The following is a 13,803-nucleotide window of genomic DNA, read 5'->3' as shown; positions in this document are numbered from 1 at the left end:
AACTCGGAAATAACCTTTTCATCCCACGCCCGAGGTCACATAATAGAACAACAGGGAACAGTGATAAATGGCATAATTTATTTCGGCTAATATTCAAATTCCACTTCAAAATATGAAGGATCAAACACGTGAACTCGCACATAACCATCTTCGCCGCCACTGCTGTAACTGCAAAGAGAAAAAACAAACAAAAACAAAACAGTTCAATAACGTGAAACAACAAAGCAACGTAAATTGAAGATTAAAACAGATTGCGATGTGGGTTTTTGAAAACTGTTAGGCTGAACAGTTGTCAAGGTAATCCCATTTGTTTGTAGCTTTTAATTATAACGCCTGGGAAACGTATTTGCTTTGTAATGAAGCTGTAGTATTGTCATTTACATCCATTGAAGTAATTACTTCTTCGCTTAAATTATTAAGTTTCATAGCGATTATTTGGCAAAATTTTTATAAAGTACAACGTACACTTAACCGTCTCCTCTATGACTTAACACAGCCGTGACACAGTCCCCTCTTTTTATGAAGTAACATACAATTACATTTTATAACACAATGGGTGGTGGTTTTCACTAATCGTCAGGAGGTTATCGAAAACATTTGCTGACCATCCAATTTTGTTCGAAAATATTTGGAAGCCCTTGGGTAATCTTTGGAAATGTTTGTAACTAATAGTGAAGGTTCTTCGGTAATTTTTGGAGTAACTTCGTCTTCGCCCAACCAACAATTGATTGAAACAATATTCATTTGAGGTCATTGTTTTGTTATATCGTGTCATTTTATGGCTTACCTTTTTCCATCTGGATGAAAGGCGGTGCTGTTAATGGGCCCAAAGTGACCTTTTACTCGTCCAATTTCTTCTTCAAATATAGTGTGGAAGAATCTAGCGTCAAACTTGCCGATTCTTGTGGAAGTGGTTGTAACATCCATGGCCTCCTGACCACCGCCTAGCACCACCTGCATTACGCAAAGATAATCACACATTTAGAGCGGTTTTCACTTGAGTGTCGAAAGTTGTTTGCGTTTGCTTTGGTTTTGCGTTCACTACGCTTAGTGATTGGTTTAAAAATTTCGCGCCACTTTCTCGGCCAATCAGGAGTAAAACCAAAACCAATCATGACTCGCTCGCGCACGTTTTCCCGCGCTTTGTGCCAGCTACATGTATTTGCTACGAGTTTTGATTGGTTCACAAGATTGTCTGTGTCTTTTGTGATTGGCCAGAGTAATTACTTTGGTTTTGGTTTTACGACACTCAATTGAAAACTGCTCTAATCTAAACAGGTTTGCTTCAGAACTCTCACAAGGCGAGAGGCCTCCTTGCAGTCGGCGCCTAGTCCATGCTTTTCTGCAGGGGAAGCAAGAACGGAAACACAAGCGTACTCTAAAATCCGAATTAAAATTTTGTATTTCTTTCAATAATAGCTGGGGCGACTATTTTTCAATAGGGGGTGATTATTTGAGGGGGGCAACTGAAAATTCCTCATTATTGCAAGCTGGAAGTCGTGCCGTAAAGGTTCTGCTTTATTTATCATGAAAAACCTTATGGTTACTGGTATTTATTTTCGCGGGACTTAAAACCCGCGAAAATTAATTTTAAAAGTTTTCTATTGTATTTTTTTTATGTTAATTACGCATTTTTGGCCAAATCGCGAAAATTAAGTCCCGCCAAATATGCCCGTTCCATTTTCGCGAAATTAAGTTACCGCAAAAATAAGGAACAATAAGGTAATCACTTCAAGTACACTAAATACAGGCTTTCTAAGTGCTCTCAGTGTTTATAGTGTCAATATCCTGGGCACCAGAGCTTGAATCAGTCATTTGAATTGCAGTTGTAAATTTTTAACTTGACAGGAAGGGGGTGAAAGAAAAGTGCCAAGATCGAAAATTAAATTCTCCCTGCTAATTAATACACACTTCATCTTATGTTAGTTCTGTGAATCTGTCGGTACATCGAACAAGTGTCTTTGACTTACGTGTTCTCTGATGGGAGAGAGGGACGCTGAATTCACAGGTCTTTCTGTCTTGTAAGTATTCATGTGTCGCAGCGAGTCTGTGTCGAAAAGCTGTAGATGAAAGGAAGGATATGAGTTTCAAAAAGATACCTTCACTTCTCACAAGAAAAAGGCTGACCACTCATGAGCCAGTTATATAAGGACGAAAGTGAGCCAAGGAAGGAGAGCATGTAAGAATTTCTTTAAAGAACCCCTTCCGCTATAGCAGGAGCTGCTATACCCTCTGATTGACAAGTAATGTCAACACCTTCGAACAAGTGTCAGTCAGAAAGATAGGGATCGTGGACCATGTGCGTCATTTTAAGGAAGCTGAAATGTTCCTTCTTAGAAGGTTGTCTTTGAGATTTTCCTGATATTTAAGCGCTTAGAAAGGAGCAAGAAAAACCTGCTTTGTGAACCTAGGTTGCTTTTTCGCTTGCTTTAATCCCCCTCGTTCTTTCCTCGCTCGCGTTTTTTGCTCTCCCCCAACTACCAAAAGCCTGGCACAGGCTACAGTAAAGTGGCAAGTCACAATATTTTTAAAGAGTTTAAAAAGTTGTGTCCAAAAGAGTTCTTTATTCAATAATATCGCCAATAAGTGAAATAATAAATAGGAAGTTGCAGTTGTGCAAGGATGAAAACCAACAACAAACTCAACCCACATATGACAAGGTTTGGGACTCGAATTTGGGGGCCACATTGGTGGGAGGCAAGTGCTGTTACCACGGCACCATCCCTGCTCTTCTAACATGTTGCCTTCCTCCCTCTGCTCTCAACACTAACCTTGGCTGTGTGGTCTTTTGAAGCTGTTACAAACATGGTCTGGTCCTTGTACATCTGTATATCGTTAATTTGTTTAGTGTGCTCGTGAACTGTCAACAATTTGTTTCCAGTCTGGAAGGAAAAAACAAACAAAATGAAATAAACATCTCTACTGTAAGTTGTACATGCATGGCTGAGTGGTTTAGGGTCCTGTTCATGAAATCTGTAGGTTCCGGGTTCAACCCCTCCACCATGCTACAACATGAAGCTAGTTGGTTGTACCAAGTACAGATCCTTGATCATGCTTTGTAAAATTCATTAATTATTCATGAGGGTGCAAACCAATCTCAGCACAGTATTCAGATCACATGTACACAGCTGTAAACCTCAATACAAATCAAACAATAGAATTAACTTTTGATACAGACTCCTGCTCAGCTAATTAGTATTCATTAACTTTTGATAAAGATCTGTACTGATTCGCATAACAATACTTTGCATTCAATTTATTGTTTTCATTTCACAAGTAGAATAAAATATTTGCGTCCGATCTGTATCGGCTCGCCATTGTAACCGCCCATACAGATCTCCCGCTCATATTTTATCTACTACTTGTAAATGCCAGTTGGGATTTTTAACCATGTTAAGTTTATTTACAATAATTATTTGTTACTTTGTTTCGAGTGGCATGCCAGGAAGTGATCTACCTCAAGGGTAAGTACATGGACACTAAAAGTAAATTTACATGTTACATTGATGTGGTTGAAAATACTCCACTCTGAAGTCTGTGTAATCACGAAATTACAGTTAAACCTCTATAATGCGGACACCGAAGGGACAGAGCAATTTGTCCATGTTATAGGAGGCAAGCGTGGCCGAGTACTGGTTTAGAGTGCTTGTGAACTGTAATCTGGAGGTCGCCGGTTCAAGACCTGCCTTTGCTACTAGCTGGATTTGTTTCTCGGTCGTCCCGAGTTCAAATCCTCAACCATGCTTTGTATATAGCCAACTGGTCTGCCTCCTGCCAGTTGGGATTTTTAACCTTGTTATGTTTATTTAAAAAATATATTTGTTTCCTCTGTTTCAGTGGCATGCCTGTAAACTAGCTATCTCGTTGAGATATGAAGCTAAGTGCATGACCACTATAAACATATATTTATTTATTTTTTATTTTTATTTAGAGTGGTGTGCGTATTATAGAGGTCACCACTATGAAGTCAATTTTAACTTCATTGACAGCTTAAAGTATGTATGAACTAAAATGAGGCCCAAACTCGTTTTTTAACTGCATCTAAATTGATTAATATGCAGCATTGAGACACATTGTCTATCAGGAGAGTACTATACTGTACATACATGTAGCACATGATATCAGCTACATGTACTCAGTGTATAGGAATCAACAGATGATTAAAGCATTACGTTCACTTGTTGTTTTGGTAACCACAAACAGAAAATTGCATTAAGAACTCAAAAACCATCGCCTGATCACCAGTGTCTGTAATAAAGAGGTTAACTTTGTATGAATTTGCTCCCTGGGGCCGAGATTTAGTGTTTGTTGTCCGTATTAAAGGGTCTGTATTATAGAGGTTTTTCTGAAGAAAATATAAGAATTTTGTTGGGGGATTGTAATATGGAGGTGGCCGTATTAAAGAGGTGTCAGATTTAGTGTTTGTTGTCCGTATTAAAGAGTCTGTATTATAGAGGTTTTTCTGAAGAAAATATGAGAATTTTGTTGGGAGATTGTAATAGGGAGGTGGCCGTATTAGAGAGGTGTCAGTATGAAGAGATTCGACTGTATTGTTAAAAATTAATTTCAGTCTCACCTTTGTATCCCACTGGCAAAGATCTCCATTTTCGTGTCCTGTGATTATGTACTGGTCTAATGGACCCCAGAGGGCAGCTGTCACTTTAGGTCCTTCAATTGGTATGGTGAGAATAGGGTCCTTTGAACCTTTGAGAAAACAATGGGTGTTAGTTAAGTTATACATGTACAGTATGTTAGACTAACTTATCAATCAGATCAAATAGTCTTATCAATCAGATCAATTATCTAGCAAAGATAAGGTTCTGGTTAACCCTTTAAGCCCCGATAGTGCCATTTGGCACATAATGTCATAACTTGGTCAAGACATTTGTCCAAATAATTTGAATTTTTGCCACCAAAATTGCCTTGGAAAGATCTGCATTTGAAAAGCATAAAATTGCCCCCCCCCCCCCCCCTATTTGTGACTTGATTGACCACCCCTATAACTTTTGAAACTTTTTTCCTGATACCAGTATGTAAGATGCAGCAGAACTGAAATTAACCACAACAGTGAGAGCTGCACAATAAGCTACAGTTTAAGGGTATATACCCATTATATACGGAGATACACACATTTTTAAAACTTTTTATTTTTACGCTCTAAAGCCATTTCTTTCAAAGCCATAACTTTCTTATCATTTGTTGACATGTTTTATCGATGAACTATTCTGATCATTGCCTTTCAAATGGTGTATCATACATGGACAACCAGTTAATATTAATTTTATTGATTTAGGAAAAGAGACCAGTTGCCTTGGGACTTAAAGGGTTAAATACATGTGAAAGGTAAAGTAAATGTACATGCATAAGGCCAAGTGTCCCATAGGCTCCAGAGCTTATCTTGGTTTCTGTAGCATGAAGCATCTACAGTGTACAGTAGGAGTATTTCTACTCCTCCCTGGATAAGATGCTTGTCCATTGCAGAGTTACTACCAGCATTAAACTTGCCAGTACCCATTTATACACCTGGGTGGAGAGAGGCAATGTGACAGAGAGTAAAGCGTCTTGCCCAAGGACCCAACACAATGACTTGGGCATATTCATACCTTGTTGTTGCACCAGCAAAGTTAATATTAAACAATATACTGTACCAGAATAAACAAATGTTTTATTCAGTGGAAATCAATGACAATAATTTTTGTAAATTATAACACCTGTACAATCATGCACAACCAATCTTGTGAAGTCAAGTCAAGTCTGCATTTTTGAAAAGCAAAAGGGAATCAACTTATTCAACTTGGTGCCTTTCTGGACGGAAAAAAAGTGCTCCATGCAGCCAAAGCTTACTATACCCCAGGTTTTGTAGTGAGAAGTGACTACATGCAGTAGAAGAACTACCCCCCTCCCCCCAGTCCAACGCTGGCCATCCCCAGCAGAAGCTTTGTCAGTGGAGAGAGAGCCCCTGTAAGAGTAGCGTGTTGCACAAAAACATAACACAGCATGCAAACTTGTATACAACTAGTTGAGACAAAATTAACGCATTTCACACATTTTTCGCTAATGTCTTGACTTGCAAGCTGGTTTAAAAATATGCTATCCCCCTCTCCCTTCACTCAATGTTGTTTTATGGGGTTTGCAATTCACCAGGCTTTGCTTTCATGAACATGACAACATTGACACAGGGATGTAGCTAAGAGCTGGCTGCCAGCTGATTTCACTGGCAGAAAGAAAGCTTATGACTGGCTGAAATTTCACAAAAAACAAAACAATTGCAATGGGATGATTTTGAGGATATAAAAAACAGAAAATCCAGCTGGGCTTTTTAATGAGCCAGCTTTGCTACAGCACTGTCGACATTGTGGGGGGAGTGGAAGGGCAAAATTCATGAAAATCAGCCAAGTGTCACGACAGATTTCTCCAGGATTTTGGCATGGCAAGGAAAGCCATGGCACAGCACAGCAACGTGATTTTGCCTGAATCTCAAACAGGAAGTTTAACTAACCTTCCCTTATATCATACAACATAAGTACACAGTCGTGACCCATCTGTCTGTCCGTTGTCATCATGACTTTACTCCCACAATATGAGAAGCCACATGCCCTGACTGCAGTTTTTGTCTCGTATTTAGATAGTGTTGTGGCTGTTTCACAATCCCAGAATCTCAAGCTGTTATCTGCTGACCCTGAAATAAAATGCCGTGTTTCCCCTGGGGATAATAAGTGTTAAGTTAAGGAATTTTTCCAACTACATGTGTACATGTGTACTACCTTACTGAAATCTTACATTTTTATGTGCACTTTACTTTTTGTTTCCCTTATACACAGCTGATTTTTTAATACACTACACTTAAAAAATATCGAAAAACTACAAAAGTACATGTAGTTATTAAATAATCGAGTGGCATCATTGTGATCGGATAATTATTTAGTACAAACATGAAGATATCAGTTTCAATAATGACATTACACGCACAAAATGATAAGAAGAGTCCAAACGGTTTCTGTTGTGGATTTACACTGTAAGTCAAATATTAGGTATACATTAGCATTGGGAGATCTGATTTAAGAGGTACATGTACAATATCTGTGCAATCAAAGAGAAAGAGAGTTTTGTTTTCAATATTATCTGATTTGCAAATTAGACAATCTGTTCCTGCTTGGGATTTAATTACATAGATCACAATTGGTTTGTGATTACCTATTCATAATTTTATAAGGGCTCTCCTTTAATTACTTTCCTTGTATGATCACTATACTGTATTTGTTAAGGATACAATCAACGTCAATGCACCAAACAGCGCCACCGTGTCCATTATAAGTTCCAAGTCTTTCCCCATTTAACGAGTACCAAACATTTGGTTTTGTGTCTTTTGCAGAAGAAAACAGCAAGTCACCATCTCTGTTGTATTTGATCTGAGTGATTGACCGCTCATGGCCATGAAGCATAAGTGGTTTCTGTTTACAAACAATGCACAGGCAATAAGATGATTTTCATTGTCATACTTGTACATACATGTACTTAATTATTATTGTTATATAGCTAAATATTTTCCCAACAGCTCACGCTCTCATCGGTTACCATATTTACTAGAATAAGCGCCACAATGCTCATCATGTTTTTCGCGCCTCAAATGTGGCGCTTGTTTGAGGGCAGCGCTTATTTAAAATTTGGCCTCCAGAAAGAATCTAATCTTTTTCAGTAATTGAAAATAGCGTCTTTTGGCTTTCAGTATTCGTCTCTTGCTGAAGGGAGAAGTGACGCTACAGTAGGTGTCCTGGCAAAGTTTGTGACCTTCACAACATTTACAGAAGTATGTATTGTAAGAATGTTGGATAGAAAAACTAACAGGCAAGCGGTAAAACAATCACTTTGAACTGAAAAAACATTGCTTTTGCTGGAAAGAAACTTCCAAGTTTGTTTAAGAGTTGCTTTGTAGTGTTGCTTTTAATTTAATGAAATTCATCGAATAAGCGCAGCATCGATACTGCGGGTGCTTATTCCGGGGCGGCGCTTATTAACTATTTGGGTCCAACTGTGGCGCTCATTCGGGGGTGGCGCTTATTTGAGTAAATACGGTACTTCAAGGTCACATGACATCGAACAATGAAAACTGTTTCCTGCCAAAAGTCTTTGAGCGGGCAACATGCAAAATCTACAGTATGACATCAGAGGGTAACAGTGCAATGTTGCCCATGAATGTTGACCGCCGAATGCTGTTTTTCTACATCTTTGTTGTGCTATATAGCAAATCACTTAATGACTAGTCCCTTGGGAAACCAGTTAACCAGTTAGTCACAAGAAGAAAAGGCCTGTATGCTGACTTGTATATAGCAAATACAAGTTGGCATATGGTCTTTAGAACTGCATGACATCTGGGTGAGCTGTAGGCTCGGTAAAAATTCTAAGTGTCATCAAGTGAGTCGTTCGCACAGATTGTATACAGTATATGTATGCAGGGACTGCGCAAATTAGTCTGGCTTAATTAAAGAAACAACGCTCACTAGAATTGTTTAATTCTTCTAAAGAGGCCTTCCAAGGGGGTAGCCGTGTCGCAATGTTGTATGTTTCTGGGAACCCATGTCGCCTAGCCAACAGCTGTAAATGTGGCTGTCGTTTTTCCTGCTATTGTGTTGCTGTCGCACTGTGTCGTTGTAGCATTTCAGTGCCATAATGACGTCACTTGTCGCCGTTAAAATGTTATTGGGTCGCCAGAATTTAGGGTCATGTTGCTTGTTGCTTGTACCCCTTGGAAGGTCTCTCTAAAGGTACATACATACACTATTTTGGATTGGCAAAGATCAGTAACAACATAGAAATTCAATGAATAATTTTGACTCCTATATGGACAGCAAAAACAAGTCGCCGTACGAATAGCCACTGTGATATTTAGATAAGAATACAGTATTAAAGCTTACGTACAATTCAATATGTATAAAGTTAAACATACTAGAAGATTTCATATCAGAGTATCAAGGGTCAATCGATTGGAAATGAACGTTTTCAGTTCACACATAGCCAATACAAAGACCAAATACAAGCGTAGATTTTAGCAAATGACAAAAAGAATATTTATTAGGCTTAGTCTACGATAATTCTGTCGTGGAAATTGCCGAGGGAAAATTACATACATTGATTCAACATATCTGGGCCCCAGTCAAATCCCAGTTTAAACATAATAGGTTTATAGAATTTATAAAGATCGAAATATGATTACTCACCATCTTTTGGTTACTAAATCCTTAAACCAGCGAGAAAATAATGGTCAAACTTAAACACAAACTTCTCTGACTCAGAAAGTTCTAAAGCACGTTTATTACTCACAAGAGCCTTCAGATCAAAGTATCAGCGGCTGTGCAAGTCTACCCGGGCCTCCCCGGGCACATTGAACGCCTAGTTGATTTTGTTTCGTTCTATTTCAGCTTTTATTTCGCGGCATTTTGTTCATATTAATGTGAACGCAGGCTAAGGATCGATATATAGGACAGATAAAAGAGTTGCTGAGTTTAAATATCTGGTATTTTCTTTCCCTCGAAACGAGTATTTTTACATGTTAACTGCCCCACATTACTTTGAGAAGAGCGAGGGGGGGGGGGGGGGGGTGCTATTCAGTTTTGGGGAGTGAGGTGAATAGGGGTTCTGAAATCCGCCGATCCGTGCTATTTTAGGCTAAATCAGTCAATCCTTCGTTATTTTCGTTTAAATCCGAATACGCATTACTTGAAAACTTCGTGTGGTATAGTTTCACTGCAACGGATCGGACAGTAGATGTTGTTTCTTTATGCCAATTTTTCAAGAAGTTTCGTTTCATTAGTTCATTGCTTGTTTTGCGACAATTTCGCCAACCTGCAGGACCGACCAAAGTGATCCCAACTTCATTTTTTTATCCATGATCCGAGCTTCCTGACATAAAGAGTCACGACATAAAGAGTCACGGAATCCGGACCAAAATTCTCAGCCTATCCGCGATCCACATGTATATTTTCGAAATCCGCAAATCTGTTCAGTGTATCGCAAAAATCCACAATCCGTACGCAGACCTCTTAACCTCAAAGAACCGGAAATCTGGAGAACGAGGTCAAAAAACCGGGAGATTCGAGTAAAAACCGGGAGATTAATCAACTGACGGACAAAAATAACTAAAACCAGATGCTAATTAAGAGAAGAGTTTTTTCCTGTTTTAGCAACACAAAAATTAACGTTATTTTCACGGCTTGTGTCTTCTATTTAACAATTAGACTACGAGCCCGAGTTTTCTATGAGCGAATAGTCAACGAGGCGCAGCCGAGTTGTCTATCGTTCATAGAAAACGAGGGCGAGTAGTCTAATTGTTTTAGTAGAAACTCTAAAGGATTGCAGTCCAAAACCTACAATTTTGTGCACTTTGAAGACTAAAATCAAGAAAATTTACCGCTTAAAGAGCTACGCGCGCGCGACTGTTTTCTATCGGCGAATAGAAAACAGTGGGAGAACCAATCAGATTTGCGGATTTCCAATAGAACACAGCTGAGTTTCTACTAAATATGGTTATCGATTGTGTGTCTAGCGAACAAACTAATGAAATACCTTTGCCGGCTACGGATTTACACAGAATTGGTGCAAGACAATCGCCTTAGTAAGCCAAAAATGGCATTACACAAGAAATTGTATCCTTACAGCTTGTGACTCTGTTTATCGTGAGATTTTTCTGTCTTGTCGTGAGACCGTGAGATTGAACTAAAAATCGTGAGTCTCACGGCAAAATCGTGAGACTTGAGAGGTCTGCGTACGTGCGTTTTTTTAAGGCCAGTCCGTTGATCCACGAAGGATACTGGCGAAGTATGGAACTTTAAACAGTGAAAATTAGAACCTTACTTTTGAAGTTCTTTTCTTTTTATTTTTTTTTGTAAAGTTCTGTCGTTTGACCGCGGTCAATGTCAATTTCACGGTCATCATGACAGGGGATGAGAGAAGCAAGATATTTTTCCCATTATATAGAGGGGGGGGGGAGGGGGAGGGGGTCCGTTTGCGGTATTGCGGTATTGCGGTATTGGCTAATTTTTCAAGCGGTATTTCCGAAATTTTAAGCTTGAATATTCCGGTTATAAGACCTGGGCTCATACAACTTCGTAAGGAGTTTTAACAAAACACAAGTCAACACCGAGCGGCCGGGGAGGGGGGGGGGGGGAAATTACTACGGAACTTAAGCACCAGACGTTTTCTGCGCGGCGACGGCAACCGAAAGAAAATGTTCCTTTCGATTCACGTTTCCCGTCAACATCCTCAGCCGTTTGTTTTGGCATTGCCTGTAAAACGCGAGGTTTGTCTTGTGATTTTCGTGCTTATTGCGTTCGACGAAGGAGAGCGCAAGCCTAATTTTGTTTTTTCGTCCTGTGTCTTTTGAGTTGGTATGCCTGTGTACTGTTATGCGGAATGAATCGAGCCGTAATGCGCGCGCAGGTGTATGGACACCAGATTGGCCGCCCGATTGATTTTGCAGGGGCAAATCTCGGCCGGGAAACTGGTAGCCACAGATGGCCTCGATTTCATGCAAAACAAGATGGCGTCCCAAACGGAGCTTAGAAACATCATTTTGCTTGAAAAAAAGGTTAAAAACGTGTGTCCAGAATTGTAATTTTGCCAAAAATGTCAGGGAAAACATTAGAAGGTTATCATCCAAGGTAGCACAGTTGTCTTCAGCCACCGAACGTCAAAAAAAGAGTGGAAATCGAGTAAGTCGATGCGTAGTTTCGTACGGAGTTCTGAGTTCGTTCGAAGGTAAAAACCCAGCGTATTTTCCTGTAATTTAATATATGTTGCACAAAACTACAAATTGTTAGAGTTAAAATATAATGCATCCATAGTGGGTATAATACGGATCAAAATTCTTTTATCACTTCTTTGAATTTGTGATATATCGTTATTCCTAGAAACACTAGTGGTTTTGACGAGGAAATCGTTGTATAGTGAATGTAATATGCGTGTAGTGGATTCCTATGTGAATTATGTCTGTGAATTTTAAATCGAAGTGAAACTATTTCCAGAAGTTTGTGGAAGTTAAATCTAGTTTAGTGCCAAACGATAACAAGTCTAGTGAAATAAATAATAATTTTTTGTGTACACAATATTCATTCATTCTATGTTCTTTTGGCTCGTCACACAATCTTTCTCACACTTATCCTCCTCTCGTTTAGTGAGGTATAAGCATAGTAACTAACTTTGACATAAGGCATACTAATAGTAGGTCGGCCATGTCGGTTTCTTGCCACTACTTGCTTACCTTGGGTCTTTTTTTTTAACCTATAGGTCGAACGCACTCCCCTAATCTCTGATTACTACTAGTATACCACTTTGTAGTGATATTTTTGCGCGTATCCGATCACAGGCAGCCCAAGCTCATGTTTCGAGCGGTCGGTAGGTAATCGGGGTTGCTTAACACTAGACCGTTGAGAACATTATATATAAAGGCTTTGTATAGGATTTGTTATCACTGGCTCGATTTCGCCGTGTTCATGCTTAAAATTAATCAAATATAAAAAATAAACTAATACTTTTGCCATTTACTGTGTCCTTTTTTGGAGTAATGCGATCATATAAATTGCAATTTCTGTTGTTTTATTTTGCTTTTGAGATGTCAAGATATGTGTCGAGGTGGTCTTCAGCTTACCGCTCTAAAAACCTAAGAGGAAAATGGATGTGCACATAAGATCATGGTGATAGAATAAACGATCTTGTTTTCTAACAGAAAACTTGTCATCTGGCCGCCTGAGTTGAGAAAAAAAACCCGATTATAATACTTCTTTTGCACGAGTAAAAGCTTTCATGGCGGCCGGTGAAAACCGTCCCAAGCGGTTGTAGATATGTACCCACAGAGAGCACAATTTTTTTGTCTTTTTACCGTTAACAAAAAAAATAATTAGCATACTGAACCATCGAGCAGTGACAGTGAAATCCAGCGTGCGGCGTTTGATGACGTGAACCAATCAGATACCGTTTTTAGTCGAGCGGGTGCAATTTAAATTAGATATTCGGCTTCTACTTGAGAGTGAATATGGAATATTACTAACATTTTGAACACCAAAGTGCCAAAGCCTTTCGCGTGTCAGTTGACAGACCCAAGGAAAATAACTCTAAAGCTGTAGCTGCTCTTACTACAGAACCACAAGAAATGATATTGGCCAGTAAGTATTATGTAAGAAGCTTTTTTAGTTTCAGACAATGAATTGTTTTACTCTGAGAGAGCTGAACTCAACTTCAAACCAAAAACTTCCAATGCATTTGCGGGCCCAATTAGTTAAGTCGGTTTCTCGCTTTTTCATTTCAGAGGCTAGCGACCAAAGAATTTACTCACTGAAGGCAAAACGAAACGTGTTTCAAGCAAACTTCGTGAAAAAGTGATGGCGCTGAAATGTGGCCGTTCCGGTTTAAAGGCCGATATTCCTGCCAGGTACGTTTGTCTGTTTATCTTCAGTTCTTCGTTAGTTCATATTTCGCCCCTAGTTTTAATACGGGACGTGAACCATGTCCAGCTTTTTATAAACAATGATTAAAAGCGTAAACTGATAATTTAGGTGAAAGAAAGACGTGAGAGTTTATAAATTGGAATGGCTGGTCTGAAATCAAATGTCACCTTATTATATTTTACTTACCTAAAAGATATTTGAGGAATGCGTTCGTTAAACAACCCAACAAAATTGTGTGGATCTGCGGAAATATTCCCAAATACAAACGTTATATTTGATTCTTCAAAATTTCGGGTCGTGTGTAACTGAATAGTATAAACTGAAGAAACTGCAGGTGTAATAAAGTATAAGGTTATATACAGAACTA

The 13,803-nt window shown here is 39.0% G+C and overlaps 1 protein-coding gene across 1 annotated transcript; it reads right to left on the bottom strand.

Annotated features, from left to right (window-relative positions):
* Positions 1–56: 56 nt before the first annotated feature.
* On the bottom strand, positions 57–9,328 carry LOC144646450 (eukaryotic translation initiation factor 3 subunit I-like). Its single transcript, XM_078506045.1, has 8 exons — positions 9,216–9,328; positions 7,271–7,451; positions 6,500–6,703; positions 4,577–4,704; positions 2,772–2,882; positions 1,971–2,060; positions 788–954; positions 57–168 (listed from the first exon to the last, which is right to left on the bottom strand). Exons 1-8 carry the CDS (start codon positions 9,216–9,218, stop codon positions 87–89), a joined length of 966 nt encoding a protein of 321 aa, XP_078362171.1. The 5' UTR covers positions 9,219–9,328; the 3' UTR covers positions 57–86.
* Positions 9,329–13,803: the final 4,475 nt, after the last annotated feature.

The sequence above is a fragment of the Oculina patagonica genome, chromosome 3, assembly GCF_052425735.1.
Source record: "Oculina patagonica isolate OP01 chromosome 3, crgOcupat, whole genome shotgun sequence".
Taxonomy (NCBI): domain Eukaryota; kingdom Metazoa; phylum Cnidaria; class Anthozoa; order Scleractinia; family Oculinidae; genus Oculina; species Oculina patagonica.
The sequence above is the reverse complement of the archived record's forward strand: the minus strand, read 5'-3'. Positions and strand labels throughout refer to the sequence as shown.